General features: G+C 43.4%; 1 protein-coding gene across 1 annotated transcript in view; it reads left to right on the top strand.

The window, feature by feature from the left end:
• The window catches only part of ACOX3 (acyl-CoA oxidase 3, pristanoyl), a 502,436-nt gene extending 496,882 nt beyond the window's left edge, over positions 1–5,554 (top strand). Inside the window, exons 17-18 of the mRNA XM_078678532.1 lie at positions 1,765–1,851; positions 4,888–5,554. Of these exons, the coding sequence (XP_078534658.1) occupies positions 1,765–1,851; positions 4,888–5,007 (207 nt within the window). The 3' untranslated portion in view covers positions 5,008–5,554. The remainder of the gene's footprint in view (positions 1–1,764; positions 1,852–4,887) is intronic.
• Positions 5,555–19,439: the final 13,885 nt, after the last annotated feature.

Genomic DNA, 19,439 nt, shown 5'->3' with positions numbered 1-19,439 from the left:
GCAAAGCATTTTAACACTACTAGATTTTTAAAAACATCTGCATTTCTGTAGCTAACCTGCATTGTGAAATATCTGACTAATGACTATAACAGAGATACCCCTACTACAGAACTGGAGTTACAGGACAGAAACTACTCCTTTTATGACCACTATGTAAAAAAGCTAAATGTTTGTTAGAGGTAAGTGTGCCCTCTTAATTTACCCTTTGTTAGTACCGTACCAACAAGGTGGTACAGCTTTGTTATGCGTTTGTGCTTGAAAGTCATTTTTTTTTGACCTGATCACCCCCATTTTTTGCTTGGTCCTGTTGGTAACTGACTAGGACTGCACTCTGGGCCCTGGGCACCAGGCCCAGGACCAGTGCTCTGATTATAAGGATAAGCAAATTAGGTGTAATTATAATTGGTACTGACAGCCTAACTGCAAGTCCCCAGTATATAATAGGGCATGTAGGTTTAGAGGTCCAGCAAACTTAATGCACTGACGTGTGCACTACTGTGGTGCCTGTTGTCATTTTAAAAGCAGCACTTCCTTTGAGCCTGCCTTTATATTAAATGTATATGTACATTTTACTTTGGATTTAAAGGTACATCCAAAGTTTCAAACTACCTTATTTTTACCTATAGGTCACCCCAAGGTCTCCCCTAGGGTGCCTTGTGACTGTAAGTAGGGACATTATGCAAGATGTTTTATATGCCCTGGTGAGGGACAGGAGCCACCTAAAAATATACTTCAAGGTATCTAATTACCAGTTAAGATAAATCCAACAGCTTGACACTTTTAGATTTCTAGTAACTATTACAGAAAATAAGTTATTGAACATTTCTTTCTGTGATCCAAAGTCCAGGGGCCTGATTCACAAAGGTAAACTTAGAACAAAAGTCTAAGTTTGGACCTGAAGTCTAAGTTTACACCTAAAATATACCTTTCACTACTACTAAAGTTAGACTTTTGGTCTAAGTTAGACTTTTAGTCCAAACATAGACCAAAAGTTAGGTCTAAACTTAGACTTCAAGTCTAAACATATATTTTTGGTCTAAGTTTACCTTTGTGAATCAGGCCCCAGCTTTCCTGCTGCTCTCTCCTGATTGGCCAGCCTTTCCCAGGCTGAACCTGAGCTGCTTGATGAAGCATGACGTGTCCTGTCAGAGTAGACAATGGATTTCCTATTGGTGGAAAGCTGACCAGGTGCATTGTGGCAGTTGTAGTCCCAGGCCCCAAGATCCAAACCAGAGCATCTGAGCCCTTGGCTGGTTCTGGAACCACTTTCCTGCATCAAGAAACACTTCTGGAAGTAAGTGTGAAGATCTCTTGACTTTGTCTCTGTCCAGCACAACCTTTTTTACCCCTTTAGCGCTATTTGCTTCTAGGCGCTAGTTTTACTTTTAATCTATAAAAATGAATATCCCTGCATCTCTACATTGAATTGAATTTGATCATTGTTGGTGTCAATGTGTTCATAACAATATATTCTCTATTTATAAATTTGAGTTGGATTATTCTTGTGTCTTATTTAATGTATTGGTGTTTTTAATGCATTACACATCTGCCTCCTAAGTTAAGCCTGCCTTTTCATTGCCAGCTACCAAGTGTTGATCAAGGGAAACATTTATTGAGACCCTAACTGAACCCTTTTTTGTGATTGTGGCCTTATTACTAGTGGTAAGTCACTACTTATCATCACTTATAATCCACTTTCTAACAGTTTGTACTCATGGGATTCTTTACACGATTGCCAAGTTTATGCTCTTTGTTTCCCCACAGTTGAAAAATGATGCAGTTGCCCTGGTGGATGTCATTGCTCCGCCTGACTTCATTCTCAACTCCCCCATTGCCAAAGCCGATGGAGAGGTAAGAGTCATGAGTCGCTTTTGCATTTTTTAACAACTGCACCCTGCATACCCAAATCTTCTCTTTGACCAAGAGGAATGCTACTTTAAAGTGCTAATATGTTAAAGGTGTGCAATTGTTTGCTAGACATTGATTAGTTGCAAGTGTGCGATCTAATAAATGGATTTTAGCCATTGGAAAGCCTAATAAAGTTGCATGTGTGTGTTATGACTTGAAGGGAGACTCTTTTGCTCATGCGTCTAGCTCTCCATTGAACTATGGTATCTTGGTGAAGATTCGATGGAGAGCGAGATGAATGGGACAAGGGAAGAAGATTGTTGGGGGTTTACATGCTGCCTGCATTCCCTATTACTTAAACAATTAAACTTCTTTATTGAGAAACCGCCACACCCACTTTTGCTCATTGAACATTGTAACGTACTTGTCATCCTTTAACGATCTCTCGGGAATCTGCCGAAAAATAAATCCAATTATAGCCTTTGGGATATATATTTTGGTAGACGGGATATCCGTCACCACTTTCGGTATGTTTCTGCTTCTCCTTTTTAAACAAAATGATTTTTCAATTGTTTCTAATATCTTTCTTCAACAACTAGATAACAGCATTTTTGGTGTATTAAATTTTGCACTAGTGATTTGATTTTCATTCTTCATGTTTGCAAACATGGTCTCTCTTTCATATGTGCGGGCTACGCACCAAGGACTTAATTGGTGTATGGTAAAGGTAACTGTGTGACCATGCATATATATTGGATTCTTTTCTTCTGCATTGAAATTCACCAATGCAGTGCAGTGCAATAAAGTACCCTAACGGTCTCCTCATTAGTCAATGACTGTGTTTTACCAAGGAATGAAAGAAGTAATGTGAGATGAAAGACACATTTTTGTGGTCTCTATACAGACAGCTTTAGCTGTCGGTTGCAGACGGTATTGTAACTAGTACATTAAAATATACACAGAGTGGGCTTTTGTGTTGTCAATTTCTCATGTTTTGGTGGATTTCTGGTCTATCTCAGCAACCTGCATCTGGTTCGAAGGTTTTCCTCCCTATTCTTGTGCTTGTCCCTCCCTGAAACTTTTACATTTCTTCCTACTTATTGATTTGTTGCGCGTATTCTTCGATTGCTGACATCAGGAACCTATTTTTCGTTTTCATTGTCTCTATTGGAGAAGTGTGGCTCACTGGTTAGAGGAGGCAGACCTGGAAGCAGAGGTCAGCCTGGGACCAGGGTTCAATTCCCGGCTCGGCGGGGTCTTGAGTCCTAAAATGTCAATGGACTCGACAATTCTCGCTCCGGTGCCTACTCGATTCACAGGTTCACACTCTGCGACTCTGGGCAATAGCTTGCTTAATCTCCACAACGGCCCCTCGTGGCGGGATGCCTGGCTTTCACCTTGCGGATACCCTGCCAGGGTTATCTCACAGGGGAATACCAGGACGGGTTCCCTAAGCAAGCGCTTAGAAACCGCTTGGTGATTTGCGCTATATAAATTCCTGCACATTTACATTTACATTTATATTGTATCTGCCCATTGCCACTCATTGGAAGCACATGGTCGTCCTCCTTCCGCTTGTGTAAGCATCTAGTTGCTCTCCCCCACTGTTCCCTATTTGTCCTTCACCTCGCCTTCCCTCGCTCCCATTTATCCCTTTATCCTACCTCCCATTTCTATTCTCCTTCAGCATTTTCTGCCTCACTGCTCCACCTGAGGAAGTTTTTTTCTCATGTTCTGTTGCTATTTTGCCATTATCTACATCGATTGAGTTTGAAAAGAAAAACCCTCCTTCGAGTGGCGTAACGGAAAATGATGGACCCCCCTGCAGAGCATGATGAGGAGCCCCTGAGACTCCCAGATATTCATTGGACTTGGAATCATTGCGGCCCTTGATGGGTTGGGGGCCCTGCTAACGGGTTGTGCCCCGCAATTTTTCCCCCCACACAACACCAAAGAGCACTGCATTACAGCCCTGCCACCGTCCCAGTGTGGGCACACACTATCACATTTTCAGTTCACAGTTGAATGTGGTAACCACTTGTGCCACATAGACATTCATGTCTACAGAATAGTATAGAAGTTTGACAGTAGTATAGAATTTGAGATTTAAAGGGACATGATTGCCTTGCTGATGACACTAACCACTGCTCTGCACTAGAGAAACACTTCCTGTTTCCACTACAGGCTTTTGAGGGGACATCTACACATTAGCGTAAGGTCTTCACACATGGGAGGACGCTTTAAGATGTGGACATAGTCTTCACACCGGGTGCCAATTACCCTTTATAAGGGGCATCAACAGTGGTATTAAAATTACCACAACAGCAGCAGCTGTGAAAGTAATACAGCTCTATCTGATGTATTCTTGTTATCAAGATTCGCATGAAGTAAGAGAGGGAAAGATGAAGAACAAGGAAAGTGAGAGCATTATTTCTTGGTCTGAGGTTAGAAATGTATAATTGGCAACACCAACGTGCTGCAGATGAGAGGTCTGAGGTTTGTCAGATCATATCAGTGGCAAGAGGTTTTCCAAAGCCTGTAATCATTAAATACTTCACTAGCAGGGCTTTTATCTAGTACAAGCAAACACTAGCAATGATCCTAATGGGTGAAGTGCCAAAATAACTGAGGTGATCACATATAACTCCAGTAGACCATGATCGGGTGAATAAACAGTTGTCATACAGCAGTGGTGACCCCCAGAGTGGTGAAAGACAGATGTATGTTGGATGCAAGCAGCCCCTCGTCAGTGTAATAGTGATTGGAGCCCCCTTCAGGTTGACTCTGTTCTGCTACAGCCCTGCAAATCCTCTATTTCAATCCATCATATTCCATCGCAACCTCCCACCCCATCCTTCCATTCTGCATTGCACAGGGATGCCATGGCAACCTGCAGCATGCATATGACACAGGCACAGAGCATATAGCCAGAAATAATACACGCATGGCAATTTAACACCTGTGCGAGAATGAGTCCTTCAGCTGTGCGAGTGTGTACATTTGACTCTCCATTGTCTGATAATCATTCTTATATTTCAGCTGTACAAAAACCTGTGGACTGCTGTGCTCCAGGGAAGCAAAGTGCTGGAGAGGCCGTCGTGGTGGGCAGAATTCTGTGCCAAGAAGCCAGCTGTTGGCAGTTTAAGGTCGAGGATGTGAGCTGAATCCCAGTCGGACACTGCTTGCTGTCAAAAAGATCCTCCGTGCAGAGTTTGAAAGCACTGCCAATGAAACTGATTTCGTCATACACCGGATACTGAATTACTAAACCGCTCTAAGCCGAGGTCACATTTTTCCATTTGCCAAGGGATGTGCTCGTCTGTTTCTGGGAAGAACAGCCCACTAAAGCGGATTTAGTTTAGGCTACTCTTTGCACATTGATCATTCTGGGGCATATTTTCAGTAGTTGATCAACACACATTCCACATAACACAGATGTTATTTTTAAGAAAGCGAAATAATTAATTTTAACATGTAACCGTCTAATTTAAATAATGGAAATGATTAATCAAGCAAGGTTGTTCTCAGGGTTAATAAAACAACTGCACAGTATTTACCTGCGAAGAGCTATTTTTAGATTCATAAGTGAATCATATTATGGACACATGAAATGTTTTAATACCTTTATACTCTGGTCATATGTTATGCTTTTTGCCATAAAAACACATCTGGATCCGATCATAAAACAATAAATACCTCTTGCAGATCTGCCTTGTCTTCACTGTCATCCCATATACACTTAAGCCCTGATTAGGAGGTAGGCCTATTGGTCCTCTGACAGCCTAGTCTGAGGAAATTTAATGGAGGAATTGAATCAATGTATACATGTATTACTCATAGGGGTCCAAAGAGGACTCCATTACTTCAAATGCACGGACACAGGGAACAATTAAGTATAACAGCAAATGTATTATCTCCCTAAATTTGCTATGTCATACATTGGCTTTGTGACATATTGTGCTCACAGAAGTGATAAAAGGTGCGTGTGGTGAAGGCATATAGGTGACCTATTAAAAACAGCATCGCATTGTACAACAATATATATTGTCAAAATTCCACAAATGAATGAACTGGGTGATGGAGTTTTTTGTTGAGACAGTCGACGGCATTTCGATCTCAGGTTAGCGAGATCATCTTCAGGACAAGGGCCTGTGAGCACTTACGATCTAGTTGGGGAGTAGAAAATATATATTAGGGTACTGGGTCCGTGCTGAGGGCACATGCATTCTAGCAATGCGGTCAGGCTATTAGCCAATCGATCAGTCTATTAGCCATTGCTAGAATGCATGTGCCCTTGGCCCTTACAATGTTAGGTTATCATGTTTATTAAATGTATATTCTTTTCCATTCTTTTCCAAATGCCTTGGCTTGCCTTTATCTTTAATTATTGCTCTGTAGAATTGGCACTTTTAGTGCATTAGCTATACATAAAATTCTACTTTTGTGTGTCCAGAATTGTCAAATTCAGACTCACTTTATGAAACATCAAGCATTGTTTCAAAAGTAAGGTAATACTTAAGTCATAGTATTCTCAACTGTAGTGTAATAAAAAAAAATCTTAGCTAACGTCAAAACAGTTTCAATTCTATTAATGACACTGAGATGACGCGTATGCTATCTGACTCCGCTTTCTTCTCCAACAGCAGCTTTAACCAAGTAAATATGTAAGCAAAGCTACCTTTCTCATGAATACAAAAGGGTAATAGTAGTTTCAAGCAATACAACCGGACTTCCCCCTCTTTCTCAGTGTGACCTTAGCCAGTTAACCATGAGGTGTTCTGCTATTCCTGTTTCAGTTCATTTCGTACATCAAACCAAACACACGGTGGTCTAATCAAACTTTGCTCATTATATTCACATATAATTGATCCTGTCAACCAGCACAAAACCTGCCTAAATAGCGATCTGAAGCAATTTAGTAACTGGCTTTATTGTCTGATGTGTCAGCCGCCATGGGATCGAGACGCCGTTCTACACTCCAAGAGTCCTGTTATCTCCAAGCTGATCTGTACTGTTTTGACTTTGTTAAGTGACCAGCACTGTTTGATAAGATCCTGCGCCTCTCTGGACGGGCATGGAATTGACCAACTGTCCCTTTAATCTGCCATGCAATCAATCTCTGCCATGACCGTGCGGGTCCAGTAGAACATTGTGAAGGAGTGGGAGAGATTGATCAGTGAATCCAAAGAAAGTTCCATCAAAACCAGAATTGCGATCTTCAGATTGGAGTGATGAGAACTAAGTTTGCTCCTTGTCTCTTGACCTGAGCCGCCATCCTGATGATCACGTGTAACAGGGAAAAGTAATAGTCAGTCTCCATTCCCTAGTCATGGAAGAATGCATATATCTGATTGAGACTTCTAGCTGAAGGTTTTTAACCTTAGATTTATCCCCAGGGCGTCAAACTAGAGCCGGAGATTTTTCGTGAGCAGTACCCCTGTGCGCCTGTAGATGGCATTGTTCTGCTCTACGTGGCAAAGTTGCGTAGTCTGTGACAGAAGTGATGAGTGCGATGCCTATATAGGCGCCACTCCAGTGCGCTGTCGTCAGTTCTTTTCTTTCTACGACAGTCAGCGCAGATCTGAAGCAAGCTACCCCGTCAGTCACTTTTTGTCTGTGCTTTTTCACTTTTTTTTCAAAGTTTTTTGAGAGTTTGTCTTCTGGTGTGGCAGAGATGACCTCTAGGAAGGCCGGCTTTAAGCCCTGTGAAGACTCCTTTAAATAGCCCAGACCATTTCAATGTCATCCGTAGGTTCAATAGCACAATCAACCTCAATAAGAGGTAATCGCAATAAACTATCGACAACAATGTTGTTCCTCCCAGGAATATATTCAATTCCACCTCATACTCCTGCAGGCGGTACTGCCCCAATGCTATCCTGGGAATAGCCTGTTCTGCACTTTTAAGTGGTAAACAGACTCACTAGAGGTATATGAACGCTGCAGGTAGTAAAATGCACACCCTACACTTATGTCTTAATATGTTATGCACCCCACCACAAAGCCAAAACATCCTTTTCTATTGTAGAATAAGGGGCCTCTGCATCTTGAAGTATCCTCGACACAAAAGCTATCACCTCATCTCTCCTGTCTGTTCTCCTTTACATCAAAACCGCCCTCAGACCAGCATTGTTGGCATCTGTAACAATCAAACTATCTTGGGTATCCAGTGGTTTAAGCGGATTAGCACACAGAATGTCTGCACAAATTCTCTCAAAAGCCAACTGACATTCATTGTCCCATACATACTTGCCACCCTTCTTCAGTAAATGCATAAAGGAAAAAGTCAGCAATATGTGGAACAAATTTTGAATACAATTCTACTAAACGTAAGAAAGATCTAAGTTGGTCTTTATAAATACATGCAGGAATCTTCACGATAGCTACTAAGATTTTCATTTTTGGGCATACATCCTCATGAGAGATATGATGGCCCAAATAGTCCACACCTTCTTGGTTTAACTGACATCAGTCAACTCGCAAATTCAAACCATGATCACGTAATTTCTCCCATAGACGAGGACATTGTCTTGAAAATATAATACATCTTCAACATCCTTGAATATAAGCCTCATAATCCTCTGAAACATCAGAGAATGCCAACGCCAGACCAAATGGCAGGTATATGTATCAAAAGGCACCCTCAGGTGTTACAACGGAGCTGAGATGTTTGGAGTCTTCATTTAACTGCACCAGGCGATATGCAGCAGACAAATCAAAGGGTAGCAAACCTTATGCCTCATCCAATGTGCTCAGCATTCCAAATATATTATGCAATGGCTCCCTGTCTACCCATATATTTTGGTTGACATCATAAAGATCTACACTTTTCTGTGCAAAAACCACCAGGGAAATCCAATCAGAACTTTCAGTTGGCTCAATAATGTCTAATTTGCATAACATATCAAACTTATTGTCTAATTCTTCCCTGAGACATAATGGTACTGGATGAACCTTGTGCACTACTGGAATGGACCCCTCACATGGAACAAGTTTGTGCTGGAACCCCTTTAGTTTGATTAACGAGTCAGAAAACAACTCAGGGAATTTTTTGACCCATGTTGTATCTTCATCTGTATGTACTTTACAAACCATGTTACCTTTGTATAATCTGTTCTTAGAAATCACTTGCCACGGGTTAGTGGGATCCAGTACCACTCTGCTCATCCCATTAGGATTATAACCCTTCTGAAAAAGAGAACTATAACGCCAGCCTTAATAAATATAAAAAATTTGCGCGTAAAGCAAAGTCGACTTTCTTCACCCAAAAATAATTGATGCCAACAATTCCTCTAAAGAGCTTTTTAAAGTTGTGGCTAGCCTGACTATCTTGAACAATAACACACAGGGCTATTGTAACACTTCAGGCAGTTTTTCATGGATAAACTAGTTCAAATTTGCAAACTTTTTGGACAGAAGCAGGTGCCCAGGTCTGATGAGCATTCCTTAAGCCTGCCTTCTCCAGATATGCCTAACTTTTCCAGTTTTTCCCCTCTTACCTCAGAGCTAGTTCCCACGCTCATTAAAACAACTAATTCAGGCTCCCCCTCGGACCTGTGTCCTCCTTCCATCATTCATATGGCCACGGAAACAGTGGCAGACTATCTGATCACGATCTTCAACTCTATGCTGTCTTGCAGACTCTTTTCTTCGGTCTAGAACGAGGCATCCATCCTTCCCCTGCTAAAAAAAAGGCAACCTGAATCCTGGGGATCCTAACAACTACAGACCGATCTCCCGTTTACCCCTACCTGCCAAAGTCATTGAAAAAGCAACGAATCAGCAACTGGCTCAATTTTTATCCTGACACCACCCAATTCAGTTTTAGAAGCGGTCATAGTACCGAAATAGCCCTGATACAAACTACAGACGTTATCAGAGCCATAGTGGATGGCGGATGTAGTGCTCCTTGAATTATCTGCAGCCTTTGATACGATCGACCACCAGATTCTGATCGGCGGTCACAAGGTTGTTGATATCGAGGGGTCCGCTCTAAAACTTTTGGGATCCTTTATTTTGGAAAAGAAATATATCATGGCCCTTGATCCCTTTGTATCTGAACCCTTCTGTCTGCTGTGTGGGGTTCTGCAGGGGTCTTCTTTAAGCCCCACATTATTCAACTTATATGTTAAACCCCTCGCAGCCTTGATCAGATCCTTTGGTCTGAATTTGACGCCATACGCAGATGATACCCAAATTGTGGTTGCCATGTCTTCAACCAATAATCATACCAGCTTTAACTTTAATAATTGTATGGCAGCAATTGGATTACCCAAAATTGCCATAAATTCAATTCAGGGAAAACTGAAGCCATCTTGGTTGGGAATAACCCAACTCTGTGGGCCCCATCCTGGTGGCCTAAAGAGATGAGTACCCTCCCCACACCAGTGAATAGGTCAGAAACCTGGGTGTGGTTCTGGACACAAAACTGACTCTCAAGCCTCGGGTTAAGGCAGTCGTTTATTCTGCCTTCCTTAATATGTGTGTGAACAAAAAGATCTTTCCTTTTATTCCAAATGATGCCCAGAAAACAGTAATCTCAGTTCTAGTATTGACCAAAATAGACTACTGTAATGCCATATATATGTATCATTATGCAGGAACAGCAGCTCAATAAACTTCAGGTACTACAAAATGTGGCAGCTAGGCCTCTACCTAGGATACCTAAACACAAATCCACTGCCCCTGCCATAAAACGGCTTAACTGACTACCCATCAGCAAAGGATTAAAATTAAAGCCCTCTGCCTGGCGCACAAGGCCCTCCATGGTATTGACCTAGAGTTTTTGCAAAAAAACTTCAAGTGATATCTTCTAGGTAGAAACCTTCGATCCAGTGGCCAACTGGCGGTCTAGAGATATAAACTTACCAACTAGGGAGGCAAAAGCTTTGTCAGCACCACAGCCAAGGAATGGAATAACTAATCATCCCAGGTTAGATCCATTCATAACTTACTCAGTTTCAGAAAAGCCTTGAAAACCAACCTCTTCCCAAAGTAAGCATCGTCTGGGTTCTCTTCTTTTCTCTTCCACAGTGCTAGTCCCTTGAAACCTTCAGGTAATTATTATTATTATTATTATATAAATTTATATAACGCGCTACTAAGCCGCATGGGCATCAAGGCGCCTAATCAGAAATCTAGCAAAGACAGGTACGCGATTATTCCAAGTAGGCCTTGATGAACAACCACGTCTTGAGCGCTTTTTTAAAAAGCAAGAAGGATGGTTGGGCTTTAATCTTCAGAGGGAGGGAATTCCACAAACTCGGGGCCACACTATTTGTACTTTATAAGTCCAAATAGCATAACATAACATAAAATTCCAGTAGCTTCAATCCCTTCTTGGCAACAAACACTTTGCATACAGCACATGCCTATTCAAAGATAATGGTGGGATCTTTTTAAAGTGTCCAGACCAATTAAAGTAAACGGCAAACCAGAATCTAACCTTAACCGAACCCCATACCATCATCCATACATTACACTGTGGTAGCTTCCTTTTCATACCCTGTGACAAGTGTATATGTGGTGAGTCATTATTATTACCACTTGCCCTATTCCTCAATACACAACACTTCATTGTTTTTGGAATCTCATTCAACCTGTTCATTAACATTTGACACTACCATTTCTTGTGAACCAACTACCTCGCACACTTTGGCATAATGACCCTTCCTTTTACATTTAAAGCTTGTTGAATGTATTGCAGGACAATTCTTTGCTGATCCTATATGACTTTGGCCTTCGTATTGCAACAATCCGGCAGTTCGTAATGCAAAAATAATGAAATTCGTAATGCAACAATCCAGCCATTCGTAATGCCAAAATAATGTACTCCGGCAGCGATCGTGGTGCTCTGGATGGTCCCTATGCCACTGTTACTGACTCGCGGTCAGCTACTGCCAAAATAACCCCCAACACTGTTATGATGGAAAACAAAGAGCAGCTCCAAACTCCGGCCCCGGTACTGCCACTCCTCGGCAAGTACGGGCCATGATACGGACTTGAGCGGAGGCTCGCGCTGCAAAGATGGGAAAGGCCAAGAGCGTTTCTCTCGTAGACCGCACCCCACCCCAGGCGGTGACACATGCAAGCTTGCTGAGCGTTACCTGGGGGGTACGATCTCACTCTCCTCTCGGATTGGGGCTCCTATGCGACTTCGTTCATCTTGGGCAGTAGAACTCGGACCCCCGACGGTGATGGTTTGAGGTCTCTCTTTGGCAAAGGCAGGCTCTGGCCGGCGGCGGTGAATTCCCACAGCTGCTCTGGGGATGCCTGTCCGGGCCGATGGCAATGACGATTGCAGCACTTCTTGACATGCTGTCGATTGAAGCAAAGAACAAGACTGCTCCGGGACACACAGTCTTGGGGCAATTCCTCACGAAGGTCTCAGGCTACAAAAGGGCACACGCACACAGCGTTGCTGAGACTCACTTGAGCTCCGGGTGCACACGATCACAGGGCAATCCTCACTGAGGTCTCAGGCTGCACGAAGCACACGCACACATCGTCACTGGGACTCACTTGGACTCCGGGTGCACACTATCACAGGGCAATCCTCTGGAAGGTCTCAGACTGCACGAAGCACACGCACACAGCTCGCTGAGACTCTTTTGGACTCCAGGTGCACACAATCAATAGCAATCCTCACGAAGGTCTCAGGCTGCACGAAGCACACGCACACAGCGTCGCTGAGACTCACTTGGTCTCCGAGTGCACATGATCACGGGCAGTTCTTACGAAGGTCTCAGGCTGCAAAAAGCACACGCACACAGCGTCGCTGAGACACACTTGGAAACTTTTATGTTCCTGAGTTTCCACAACAGGGAGCCAGCTCTCCTCAGGTCCTTGGATACATGTTACTTCGGGACACAGCACACAACAAAGTCCCTTAGCCTCTCCTTAGTTAAATCAGCAAACTGCAGTCCAGCCCCAGAACACACAGCAAGGGTCAGTCCGCGAAGTAGTTTCAATCCTTTCAGTCTTGATCACTCCAAAGCCCAGGGGTTTTTGCTCTCATAGTTATACACCTAAATGTCTTTAAAGTCTTTGTGTTCAGGGGGGCATTGACCCCTGTCCAAACCAGTTCTGAGTGTCTCCCTACCAGTAACACCTTCTTCCTTTGATAGTGGGGGTCTTGATCCTCAATCACTCAGCAGGAGATGGAGCCATTATTTTATGGCAGCAGCCCAGGCCTCTTCACCTCCGGGGGCTACACCTCCCTCTACACTCCAGATGCAGGTCAGCCCGTTGATGTCTCACCTCCTCCCCTCGGTCAGGACATTTCTAAATCCTATCACATTCAAATCTAGACAGTCAGTCCACAACCAGGCAGAGACACACAGAATTGTTAGAACAAAGAAAGCAGCCACTTCTAAAAGCGTGGTTTCTAAACACACAATGCAAAAACCACCTTCACAAAAAGATGTGTTATTAAATTGTGACTTCAGGCATACTAAACTTCACCTCTCCATCTTAAGCCTAAGGGAAGATAGGCTGGAAGCATATTACACAGCCTCCCCCATGCTGTCCTCTGGGCAAGATGGCCTTGCAAAAGTGAAAAACTAATTTGGCAGTTTTCCCTATCAGGACATAGTACACACCTTAGTACATGTCCTGCCTTTCTCATACACTGTACCCTGCCCAGAGGGGTACCTTGGGCCTACCATAGGAGTGTCTGATGTGCATAAAAAGGGAAGGGTAAGACCTGGCAAGTGGGTGAACTGTCAGGACAACAAGGCAGTTTAACAAACTGCCCGCCGGCACTGCAGTGGCTGGCCTGAGTTTGCTCTTTAGGGCTACTTATGTGGGTGGCACAATTAGTGCTGCAGGCCCACTAGTAGCATTTGCATTACCAGCCCTGGCGCACATAGTGCACTTTACTAGGGACTTTACTAGTAAGGCAAACATACTAATGATGGACAACCAATTACCATTACTCTTTACACAGGGAGCACTTGCACTTTGACACTGATCAGCAGTGGCAAAGTGCCCAAATCATCTAAGTTGGCAACACCATGTAAGAAAAAAGGTCTAGGGGGGAAGGCAAAACGTTTAGGGAACTTTAGCAAAAAGGGCCAAGTCCAACAGTGGGAAATATAGGGAACAAAGTTTAGAAACTGTTTTTTTTTGCAACAGCTGGACTGCTTGACACAGTTTCTTTGTAAATCCTCACTTTCTGAATCACATGAGCACTTCTGACTCATGAGTGGTAGTACTAGTATTTAACCCACTCTCAACATAAAGCAGAGGTTTTGCAACCTGTTCCATAGTTTCTGTGGTTGTACTGCTTCATTCAAACTCACACCTGTTTACCATCCGTGAACTTCTATTATCTTTACTTTTGGCTTTTCCCTCGCAGTTAGTGTTCCCCATTAGTACCTTCTTTAGTTTCTTTGTTGTCGTGTTAGTTCCAAAAGTGATAATTCATATCCAACAGTCATTTACAGTCAAAAGATTAAACATTTAAAAATCACCATTACTGACCATCTGGAGAAAGTTGGACAGGTCCGGGGTCATCGTGTGTTTGCTCCTCTGCTGGTGACCTTCTGTCTTCTGCAGTTTCTGCCTGGTATTCTGGTCTGTCCGGAGCTTCTTACAGTTCAGTCCTCCAGTACAAGAGGTAAGTGTCTCCAACACTGCTATGCTGTTATATTTAACTTACCCAATACCATCTTTAACTCACTTCTGAATACTGTATACCTCTCACATTTCAGCTGGCTCCTCAATTCTCAAGCACTCTGGGGACACGTCAAAGAAGGCTCAGCCTGAGAAACCAAAGCCAATCCAACTAGAGGGCATTCCTGTCCCTGTTTTCTCCATCTGTTTTTCCTGCTTCCTTTTCCCTGTTGTTCCCTGTTTCGCAGGCAGGTGTTTCAGTAGTCACCACTACCCTGCAGAGGGATTAAAAGATGTCAGAGGGTTCTAGGTGGCCACCTTGGAATCTGACAGGAAGAACGAGAAAGGCAGAAAATCTGAGAAGGAGATGAAACATAATCTTCTCAAGAGATAAGTAGGTAGAAAATGTTGGATGGAGGAAGAAAGAAATATGAAGTGTCAACAATGCTAGACAGCCTTAGTATTCAGCAGCACCAGCACAGTGCTCCCAAGAAACATGTAGGGGCCATATGCATATCTTTTTTGTTATTACAAGTGAAGCTATTATTGGATCAGTGAATTCTGGTTGAGGAAATGGATAAGCAAGCATGCAAATATCCATTCGTTGAAGGATTAGGGATGTTATGCTTTTTTTATGTTTTACTGTGTTATATTATATGGCTTGTAAAGTATGCCTGCTTCCCAAAATTGGGCAATCTCGCACCAAGGACAAAAATATCAATCAGTAGATGGCTCACAGATGCTTAAATAAGCAAGTTTTTATTTTATTTTTAAATTGAGTGTAGTTGGTCATGGAACATACAGAACATGGCAGGTCATTCCAATTTGTGGCTAAGAAGTACAAGAAAGAGTAGCCATCACTGTATTATTGATGGGTCTGGGGAACAGTTGCCATAATGACGGTGCCAAAGAAATGAAGGTCACAGGCAGCACATTGGACCAAAATCTTCTTTTTAAGGTATTGTGGACCTTGATCACATAAGGCTTTGTGAGCAAACATACGGTCTCGAAAAGTGTTCGTTTGTGAACCAGAAACCAGTGTGAATTCTAGCGATGCAAAAATGGGTGTTTTGTGGATAATTTCAGTGTAAGATGGGCCACAGAGGTTTGTAGTACCTCCGGCTGATGGAGAAGATAAGTTGTGATTCTTAAGTGTAGGGAGTTGCCGTAATCAAGGCGCAAGGTAATAAGTGCTTAATGATAGTATTCCATGAGGATGGTGGCAGGACACCTATGATTTTTCTCAGCATCCTAAGAATGGAGAAACAGATGCGACAACTGGTTTGACTTGTCATGTCATAGATCATAATGAATTATTACACTGAGGTTCCTGGTAGAAGCCGGGATGGGTTGTAGTTCTGAAAGCCACCAGAAGTGGGACCCAGTTTAGGCACATTTTTTGAAAATGTTCTATTTTAGTTCAAATAATTTGATAGTAATTTTACTAGTTTAATTAATTGCTGTGTACGGCTAGTTTAGGCGCCACACTCACAGGTTGTTACCAGCTCCTTTCTTTCCATGCCACGTAATGTGGATCCAGAGTTCTCTTTGTCGCTATGAGCCTTATTACTCAAATTTTTCCAGTTTGCAAACAGTGTCACCCCTCAAAAGTACCGGCTTCGAGCCTTGTTTAAACTTGTAAACAAATGTCTGTGATGGATCCTCATGAGGTGTTCTTCTTGTGCCTGGAGTTGAGCCACAACTCTACGGCCGCACCCACTGCTTGTCAATGAACCTGAAGGCCATCAGAGAATGTGAGGCAAAACTCAACATCGCCAAGCATAAGAACACTCTGCTTTGGGTCATTCCAAAGTTCGGTCTGCATCTAAGGTTTGTTCCTGATCTCGTTCCTGTTCCTGCAGTCATCCGAGCTGCTCAGGAGGCCGTTCTTCGTTGTGCTTCTTGTAATCAGGTAATTTTACAAAGAAACACAAAAAGCTGAAGCAGAACTTTACTCCCTCGTACCTCTCACATTTGCCACTCTTCTCAATCTCGCTCCCGAAGTTGCCCTCCTTCCCGCAAATGACTTCAAACTGGCAGTTCAAGCACTACTAATCACAAGACTAGAATATGGGAGTGCAACTCTTTGCATACCTTCCAGATCTACAACGGCCCCTCTAAGAGCATCAATCAACTCAGCGGCCAGGCTCATCACAGGATCTAAAAGAAACTGCCTTTCAAAACAAGAATTCAACTAAAAATCGCTTGCATGACTAACAAAGCCCTACATTACAACACTCCAAGGTATCTGGCCCAGAAAATGGTGTTCTCATGTGGCAACAGATCCTCTAGGAGCTCCAGCAATCTTCTTCTGAAACCACAACGATTTGCCAAAAAGAAAACATACAACTGTGCCTTCTCTGGAAACACTCCTAGGATATGGAATGCACTGCTCCCAGAAACCAGACTGACTCCCTCTACTGCCTCTTTCAAAAAAGAAGTAAAATCTCTTCTCATGACTAAATCCGCATGAACAATGTATTTAACTCTCTTAACGGCTGCTTGTATAGTGGAACATAACAATGACAGACAGTGTTCTTTTGTTCATCTATCTTCCCTTGTAAAGTACCCTGACCCGTAAGGGTCTTGTTCGTGTAATACAAAGCCTTCAAAATAAAATAAACCCAGACGCATGAAACGACACCTGGTGGCCCCCCGCCCTCGGAAGCCTGCCCACCCCCACTGACCACACACGCTACCTGGGAATCATCCAGGACTCAGAGCTCAGAATGGATCACCAGATCAACTCCGTCTCGTCCTCCTGCTTCCACACCCTCCGTCTCCTACGTAAGACCTTCAAATGGATCCCCCTTGAACACAGAAAGACCGTCCCTCACGCCCTGGTCCCCAGCAGACTCAACTATGGCAATGCACTCTACGCCGGAATAAACAAAAACCTCACCCTCAAGCTACAGAAAATCCAGAACGCCGCCGCAAGACTGGTCCTCGACCTGCCAAGACACTGCCACATCTCCCAGCACCTGCACACCCTCCACTGGCTCCCCACCGAAGCTAGAGTCACCTTCAAGGTGCTCACCCACGCCCACAAGACCCTCCATGACACCAGACCAGCATACCTGAACAGCCGACTCAAATTCCACGCACCCCAGAGGACCCTACAATCACCCCAGCTCTCCTTCGCTGTGGTCCTCCACACCAGAAAGACCAGACCGGGAGGCCGCTCCTTCTCCTTCCTCGCGGCCGAGCCTGGAACGCCCTTCCGCTCCACTTCAGACAGACAACATCGCTCTACATCTTTGCAAGAAACCTCAAAACCTGTTTTTTCGACAGACCCCCCTTGATGGACTGGAGCCTGCTAACCTCCCCCTCCCCTACATCCCTCCCACCAGCGCCTTGAGACCCTTACGGGTGAGTAGTCGCGCTTAACAAAAGCCTGATTGATTGATTAACATTAAAGATTTACAGGGCACAAGCACAATGCACGCCTGCACTCAGCACAACACTATGCAGGCAGAATACCCTTCCCGGTCACTGAAACTTGCCCCATACCCTCGCCTCACTACAGGAGCTGTTTAAAGATAAACTTTCAAGTTCTGCAGTATTTACCAACTTCCTCCCTTCTTAAAGCTCCACGTCGCAGCACTTTTTTTTTTCTTTTCTGGATGATGATGCGAGGAATTTTATGAATGCTCCAGGAGTGGAAAGTTAATCCGTAAACAAATGAAAATGATCCGAAAATGACGAGGAGTGGAAAAAAACAAGTGATCCTACAGTTCTTGCTATATAAATCAACAATCCAAATAACTTGGATTGCCGATTTATATTGCGAGGATTGTAACATTCACTGCCTGAGGGAGCAGGCCACCAAGCGGCCATTGTATATTAATGTTCTTATCTTGTTTGGCACACTGAACACAGAAGGATTGATTAGACAATTCATCCCAACATGAACAATTGCGAGAATAATAAATGCCGTACAGTAACACAAAATACCACCTTGTTTCCATAATAAAAAAATATATTAAAGCTGTAGTCGTCAAGCAAATGCGCCCTACACGTTTTCGAGTCCCCTTTTTGGAGCATAATTTTGGGATGTATAACCTTGCCAGGAAAAGCAAGCAGGGCATATCAAGTTATTCGTTTATTTCACGTTATTTTACCCTTTGCAAAGGTGTGTCTGGTAACATTTTTGACAAATAGCTGGGAGCTTAGTTCATTCCAGTCATTTACTGCTTATCGTCAAATACTGAAGTGTGAGTCGGGCAGGATGACCATGAAATAATTACCACAGCCCCAGTCACGGCTCGCAATACTCGCAGGTGGGGAGGGGGGGATGCGTGGGGGTGGGAGGGGAGTTTAAAATTAAAATAAAAAGAAAACTTGCCTGACCAGGTCTGTGCCGCCTCTGCTCCTGGGCAGGGGTCCCGCGTTCTGAACAGGAACAGGCATGCTGCAGCTCCCTCCCCTCCTGTAAGCCAATCGCAATGCTGCAATGGCAGTGTGGTGATTGGTGCGGAGTCCCGGACGGTGCCCAGCAGGACACCGCTAGGGAGGCCATTTTCTCTATGTAGGCTATATGCGGCCTACATAGAGAAAATGTAGAGTGTGCATTTTTTTTTTTTTTATTTAGAAAGTTTTATAGAGCGCGTACAAGATCCTCACGGATATCAGAGCGCTTTAATCACATATGGGATATAAAGACAAAATAATAATTAACAAGGCATTTTGTGTAAAGGTGAGCAAATGGTTACCCATAGATTCAAGGTAAGGTGGCAGAGGTGCATAGGTGGTCTGGCAGGTCATTGTCATAAAAGGAAAAATATTGAGTCTCGAGATTTCCTCAGCCTATATTCATGTGAATTTAGCCAAGAGGATCGATTTTACTTCTTTTTTGAAGGATGCAGTAGATGAGAGAAGTCTGATTTCTGGAGGGAGGGCATTCCAGATTCTTGGTGCCATCCCTGAGAAGGAGCTTTTATATGTGTTTTTCTTGTGGAATCTTTGTGGTTTCAAAA

Source organism: Lissotriton helveticus, chromosome 2_2 (genome assembly GCF_964261635.1).
Source record: "Lissotriton helveticus chromosome 2_2, aLisHel1.1, whole genome shotgun sequence".
NCBI classification, from domain to species: domain Eukaryota; kingdom Metazoa; phylum Chordata; class Amphibia; order Caudata; family Salamandridae; genus Lissotriton; species Lissotriton helveticus.
This window is presented reverse-complemented; position numbering and strand designations above follow the sequence as displayed.